Raw genomic sequence first — 7,102 nt, 5'->3', positions numbered from 1 at the left:
GTAGTTTCATTCACAGGCATTCACAGTTCCTTACTACAATAAAATAAAATTTAAAAAATAGTATCTCTTCTCAGCCCCTGAAAATTCAGGTGTATTTTCCAGAACCTCAAAGGTAAGCCTAATCTAGTCTATTAAAATTAAGGCACTGAGAAGCAAAAGATGGAATAAAGAATAGCAAAGATCATTGGGTTTTACCATGGCTACATGGTAACCAGTAGTAAATGCATGGAACCAAGAAGCAGACACAGAGGTGATGCACGTGTTCCTGTAATTGCATTCCACTGTTCTTCTGGCATCTTATTTTCCCATAAATAAAAGATAAGATATTGCTTCTATCACATTCTTCCTATCACTTCTTTAAAAGCTCCTGCCTTTAAAGCTGTTGGTGTGCATATACACACAAACATCATCCCACCTGGCAGAGCAGCAGTAAAGCAATATACACATACATTTTGAAAACAGGATTTTATTGGAACCTTATCAAAAACATAGGAAATCTTACTCAGGAAAAGCACTTCAGACTTCAGTCCCTTTTCTTTTTAGCTTTGGGTTTTGACAGCTGAGATAATTTACTTTCTTCAACATCATTACAATGCTTTCTTTTCTTTTTCTTTGACTGTTTATGGTCACTTTGGTAACCACTGGAGTCACTAGTAGGCAATACAAGTCCCTGTTCTTGTTGCTTACACTTTTTCTTTTTCTTCTTCTTCTTTTTATCATCACATAATCCATTCACAGCACCAACACTTTGCTCTTCTGTGTTCTCTCTCTCAGTGTTATCTGTCTCACCTAGAGGTTCCTCTGTGATGTTACCTCCCCCAGAGTCATTGAAGCCATTCTCCTGGTAGTCAAGATTTTGAAATTCATCTCCATTTGCACTGCCAGTGATAGTCTCAGATTTTTTGGGCCGCATGCTGTAAAGAAATACACAAAATAAGCTGAAGTGGAGATATCTAACTGTCCCTCACACAGTATTTATTTACATCAAGTAGATAAAGATAAGCATTTGCAAAAAAACAGCTGGAGAACATGATACTGTAGCTACAGAAAATCATAAAGCCAGTTTAATAATTTCAGGGTATTTTAGGGTAATTTCTGTTACCCGATGAGCTTCCTTCTTACCGCAGAATCAATATTCTCTTTCAGATCCAAGGCTAATTTTTTTCTCTAAAATGCTGTACAGACCACTTTGATATTCCCTCTTTCCTTGTACTCCTTCATACACTAACTCCTACTTACACATTGTGTAGTAATTTTTATTTTTACTTTTTCACAAACATGCACAGTCAACAGCCTATTCAGTCATACATGAGACACACTACTGGTTTTACCAAGCAACTACCTTGCTAAAGTCTACACAGCTAAAACAAAGGTGATGCCAGAAAAGGCAAAAAAAGAAAAAAACCCACCCAAACAAAATAAAAAACTCCAGCAGGTACCTTGCAACTGAGAGCACTGGAGAAAACGTCTAGAAAGACAAATATGGAAAGCATGCAGCTAAAAGGCATGGAGATGTCCCCAGAGGCACTGAGGACAACATTGTTAACTTTCATTGTAAGTTCACTGAAACAATTTAGAGCATCCTTCCAGATTAAAAAAGAAAAATCAAACAAAAAATATTATGATTTTCCAGTGGTAGTCACGTTGTACATTTAATTAAAAACATAAGCACATTGGCAGAAAAAAACACTGCTCAGCAAATGACCATCTAAAAATCAATCTGAACAAACTTTTAATCACTAATAAGATTTTTAGGAAGCTGCTCTAAAAGGAGGCATAAGCAAAAGGAGGAAGGTGATGCATTTTCTTGTATCATCTTTTATATTCCTACATTTTAGCAAGCATTTAAACCATCCACATGTAATGATTTGTGATTATGGAATGTGCGCACCTGTGTGGGCAAACACCAACATGAACACCGTTTTCAGGAACTGGACAGTTTTCACTTGAAAAGCCTGTGCACATTCACCAACACAGCTACTCTAGACATCTGGGGGTGCTATTTTGAGCACGTATTACATACACAATCAACAGTTCACAGGTCAGCACACCAAGATTTTTAAATCTAAGAAAAAACAAAGATCTATTTTTATCTTTCCAGAGAAAATTTTCATATGAGAACTAACACTAGGAAGTTTAGTTTAGGATAACTAAAACAGGGTATATATAGTCATGGGTTTGTGTAAAAATAAGAAAGCTTGAAGATTAAGATGTTAATTCAGATCATTTAGCTTGTAACAAACCCATGCAAACAGTTAAAAATATTCTCTAGAAGGTCACAATACCTGCTTTTAGTAAGTCCTCCTCGAATGAAAAACACCCCAGCTGCATCAGAATCCAAGTGCAATACTTGAAACTTCAGTTCATCCCCTGTTTTTAACCCCAGCTCTTGCCATTGTGCAGCTGACATTTGTTCAGGTTTAGGGATAGAAGCGTTGAAGCATCCATGTATCAGGCAGCCAATATGACTAGGGGCCACTTTATTAATTACACCCTAAAAAGACAAACAAAAAAAAGGTCATATGAAGTTATAGAAAGATCATTCCTTTAAATGCCTATGATATAAATTTAATTTCATATATGGGCACTTTTCAACAAGAGTTTATGCGCAATTTATGAAGTCAGTTTATCCAGCAAATAAGCTAACTCTTCTTCACTAAAATCAACGCTATTCCTGTAAACTCTTCATACAACTCCTCCAAAAATAGAACTCAACCTGTATCTGCATAATAATAATAGAATCATTTAGGTTGCAAAAGACCTCTGAGATCATCAGGTTCAACCGTTAACCCAGGACTGCCAAGTCCATCACTAAACCATGTCGCTAAGCACTGCATCTATATGTTTTGTAAATACCTCCCTGATTCTATCACCTCCCTGGGCAGCCTGTTCCAATGCTTGACAACCCTTTCCGTGAAGAAATTTTTCCTAATTATCAATCTAAACCTCCACTGGCACAACTTGAACCTGTTTCCTCTTGTCCTGTCACTAATTACCTGGGAGAAGAGACCCACGCCCACCTGCCCACTCCTTTCAGGTAGTTGTAGGCAGCAGTAAGATCCCCCCTGAGACTCCTCCAGATTAAACAGTCCCAGTTCTCTCAGCTGCTTGTTCTTTTAGACCCTTTACCAGCCTTGTTGCCCTTCTCTGGACATGCTCCAGCACCTTTACATTCCTCTTGAAGTGAGAGGCCCAAAACTGAACACAGTATTCAAGGTGCAGCCTCACCACTGTCTGAGTATAGGGGGACAATCACTTGTCCTGCTGGCCACACAGTTCTGGATACAAGCCATGACACCAAAACATAGCCACAGTGAGTATCTGAATAAAACTGGTAACTCTTTCCCCACACTACAGCCATCAACTTTATTTTAAAGCCATTTAAAGTTTGATTTACTTGCCTAAAACAGCATTCACAGTGGCACAGCACTACTTAGCAGCTAAAGATACAGACGACACCTAAAAGGCTTTCAAGTACTCCACTCAGTGGGTTTCTGACACGCTTGTACATCAAATGCTATTCATCTTTGTTCTCCCCAAGGGTGACTGAGAGGCTGAGGGTTTTTCCATTCTCTTCCTAGCAAGAAGACACATTAATTTCTTAAGACATAAGCTATGCTGCAAAAGGTACAGCACACAAATGAATGTAAGCCAACTCTCAACCTATTTTTCCCCACAAATACTGATGCAAGGGTCTTAACAAGCTTAAAGCTGTTCTGTGAGCCATACATCTCTTTTTACCGAAAGGTAGCCTTCAACGTGATGTACTGCTCTTGTACTTGAAGGAACTAAACTCATATGAGCATCCTAAACACTCCTGTTACTATTAAATAAGAACATGCATACCTGTTTGAGAATTATCAGCTCTTCAGAAAGAAGCATGGATATGATATTCAAAATTCTGAAGTATTTAATAATACGTAACACAATATGTTAACAATACATATTATGTAGAAGTTTGATAAATACAGGGACAGTACAGATAGTCGGAAGTATGATCTACTACCACGCACTGCTAACAAACTACCGTGAACTACTCGTACACGCATAAGCCAGTGTTACAAAGTAAAACATAACTCCACCCCATGTCCCAGACCTCTGTTGATGACGGAGATAAGCCAAGCTTTGATTACTTTATAAAAAAAAAAGCCCCGTGAGACGTCAGCGCGTTTACGCACCACCAGCTTTTTCCCCTTCTTGGGGCTGAAGATGACGAAATCCGCCTCGACGTTCAGGTGGATGAACCCCTTTTCGTCGTTAATGTCCCCCAGCTCGCCCACCACCTTGATGTTGTCGTACGCCAGCGGCACGCCCTGAAGGCTGGAAGGAGAAGGGGGCACCGTTAGCGGTTAGGCCGGAGGCAGACCCGGCGGGGCGGCGAGCGCTCCCCCGGCCGCGGCGGGCCCAGGCGGCGGCGCGGGGCCCCGGCGGGCTGAGGCCCGAGGCCCGCCCCGAGCCGCCCGCCGGCCGCACCTCTCCGAGTAGCGCAGGAGCTCGGCGTCGAGCTGGGCGCGGATGCCGCTGCGCTTGCGGCCCAGGTAGCGCGGCGCCAGGGCGACGTGCCGGCGGTGCGGAGCCACCACCAGGCAGGAGTAGCGGCGCCCCACCAGGCCGCGGGCCACGGCGAAGGAGGGCACCGCGGCGGCGGGCAGCGGCGGAGCGGACGGCGCAGGCTCCCTTGCCGCGGCCATGCTGCGGGCGGCCACCGGCGGGGCCGCGCGGGCGACAGCGGCAACTGCACACGCCGCAGCGCGCCGTGATGGCGTCACGCACCACCCGGTGGGGCGGGGGCGCGGCGCAGGGAGTGACGCGTTTCCGAGCGCCGGCGGCGGGGCCGGGTGTGAGCGGAGCCTCGGCGGGGCTGGCGGGCCCTCGGCCCCTGCCGCCCAGCTGGGCCCTTCCTCTGCCTCTGCCGCAGCCCTGGGCGAGGGGGGGTGGCGGCGGCCTGTGGTAGCCCCCTGTGGTAGCCCCCTGTGGTAGCCCCCTGTGGTAGCCCTCAGAAGCGGGTTTGCTCCCGAAAGCCATACGCGTGTGCTCGGGCTCGCCATTTCGCGCCTTTTCAGATCGTTCCTCCGGGTAATGACCCCCCTCACGCATCCATTCTACCCATAAACCTAAATCACGCGTTTGGTCATTAGACAAAAGACATGGTGTTAGGATGCTATAGTAAATTTAAAGTGAGCATTTGGTAATTCCAACTAAAGAAAAAATGTCAAGTTGTCTTAAATGGTGTTCTTCATACATGGCAATTATAAACACACACAATTTGTTTTCTGTTGCTAGGGCCTGCATCTAATTTTTGTACGCAAAAGTAGTGAGAACTTTTGTGACACTTGTTAATCATGTGTTAGAAGATAGAAGGAGAAAACAGATAAAACTTAACAGAAGTCACAAAAAGGGCTGTGGGTGCACTGTACGCTGAACAACCTACAAAGTGAGGTGCAGCAACAGCAAAAAAACCCACCCTTTTCCTGCTGTAACCAGTGGAACTCATGGCTGGTTTGTGAAGACTTTGACCAAACAAGCCAGTCAGACTTTGTGTGGGCCCACAGTTGCACAGTATTGCCTTCAGATTTTATTTTAAACTGATGTAACTGGACGGTGCAAAACCTTGAAAAAGCATTCTCTTTCATTGAAGTCTGATTTACATCAGCTTACCTTGTTTTAGTAAATGGATGCTTTCAAACTGGATGAATCCACAAGGAGAGTTACAAAAATAAGTTTTTCATGTATCGATTTCATGAAAGGTGTCAAAATTCTTTTTGTGCTGTGGAGGCCTCAGAAGCACTGTTGTTGCCTAAAAACAGGCCTCACATCAGATACCAGAAATCCTTGAACTCCCTGTGAAATGTTAAGTGATGCAAAAGCCTTTGCAACTACTCAGATACTACATCACCACAAGGTTTTCTTTGACTGGGTATACTGTGAAAACAGAACATTGTTAGTTTTCATGGGTAAAACAAATGGTATAATATTCCATACATTACTGCGAGTGAAATTGGATTAGTATGAAAAAACTGGCAGAAAAATGGCTTTCAGATGTCATCCTGAACTTGCAAAATTGAAATGGATAATGTCTTGAACTGTAATCTGTATTGTCTTGTAGCTGTAATCCTCCAAGGTATTTAATATCTGTTGAAATTAATTGTATGTTATATGCTCACTGGAAGAAATACCTGCATTTTTTTATTTCATCTATTTAGGTCATACTTAAACCTTGCAATGTGCTTTCAATCTCAGTTAAAGACCTTCTACAACAACTACGGGCACTTGTATTTCTAAATGAAATAGATATTTTATAACTCCTATTTATGAGTGGATTTAGTTTGCAGTGAGAACATATAATACACTAACGGCTACACTCAGCTTTATCCAGGATAATAAAATCCTAACTGTGATTTTTAAATAAAAACTCAGAGTAAGATGGAAAGGCAACATGAACAGGAATGTAGACTTTTGTCTTTCACCCTGTAGGCAGGTTGGACAAAATGGTGCCAGAAGGGCTCCTTGTCTCTGCTCCTGCAACAATCTGTGTACGTCTGTCCCCAAAAACAAAAGCTGCATTTTCAATCAGTGCTGTTCTTTTCCTTTCTGTTTTTATATGTGTTTGTCTTGTTTTGTCTTTATGGAAAGAAGGCCAGACTCCAGTAAGGAGATTCATTAATAGCCACATATCCAGCACCTCTCAGCTGGTCTTTTCTTTTTTTTTTTCCCCATACAGTCATTGCAATCTTCTGTCCAGGTTTCTGAATTGACATCGTATGTTGCGTAGAAGCCTCATCCAACTGCCCATTCATGCTCTTCTGTGGCACCTGCAGCTCATTCATTCAGAGGGCAGCCTCCATCCAGCATTAAAATTCTGGAAGTCCCAGCTGCCACGGAATATACTGCATCTCGTGCCGAGTGGAAGAGTGCCTGTGGCACTGTGCTGGAGTGGCAGGTATGCTGCCTCTTTGGGCTGTGTGCTCAATGGCCTCGCTGCATTTTGAAATTGAATCCATCCCAGGTTCATCATCACACAACTCACGCTCTATGAAAAAGAGAAATGCAGAAATGTCTCACAGTTACAAAGAAAGGGTGGATACAATAGAAAATATGTTTG

At 43.1% G+C, this 7,102-nt stretch overlaps 1 protein-coding gene across 1 annotated transcript; it reads right to left on the bottom strand.

Annotated features, from left to right (window-relative positions):
- Window positions 1–450: 450 nt before the first annotated feature.
- On the bottom strand, window positions 451–4,719 carry POLR1F (RNA polymerase I subunit F). The gene is made up of 4 exons (XM_040593083.1): window positions 4,474–4,719; window positions 4,179–4,320; window positions 2,286–2,494; window positions 451–914 (listed from the first exon to the last, which is right to left on the bottom strand). The coding sequence occupies exons 1-4, from the start codon at window positions 4,689–4,691 to the stop codon at window positions 524–526; spliced, it is 960 nt and encodes a 319-aa protein (XP_040449017.1). The 5' UTR covers window positions 4,692–4,719; the 3' UTR covers window positions 451–523.
- Between the last annotated feature and the right edge of the window lie 2,383 nt (window positions 4,720–7,102).

Source organism: Falco naumanni, chromosome 4 (genome assembly GCF_017639655.2).
Source record: "Falco naumanni isolate bFalNau1 chromosome 4, bFalNau1.pat, whole genome shotgun sequence".
Classification (NCBI taxonomy): Eukaryota; Metazoa; Chordata; class Aves; order Falconiformes; family Falconidae; genus Falco; species Falco naumanni.
The sequence above is the reverse complement of the archived record's forward strand: the minus strand, read 5'-3'. Positions and strand labels throughout refer to the sequence as shown.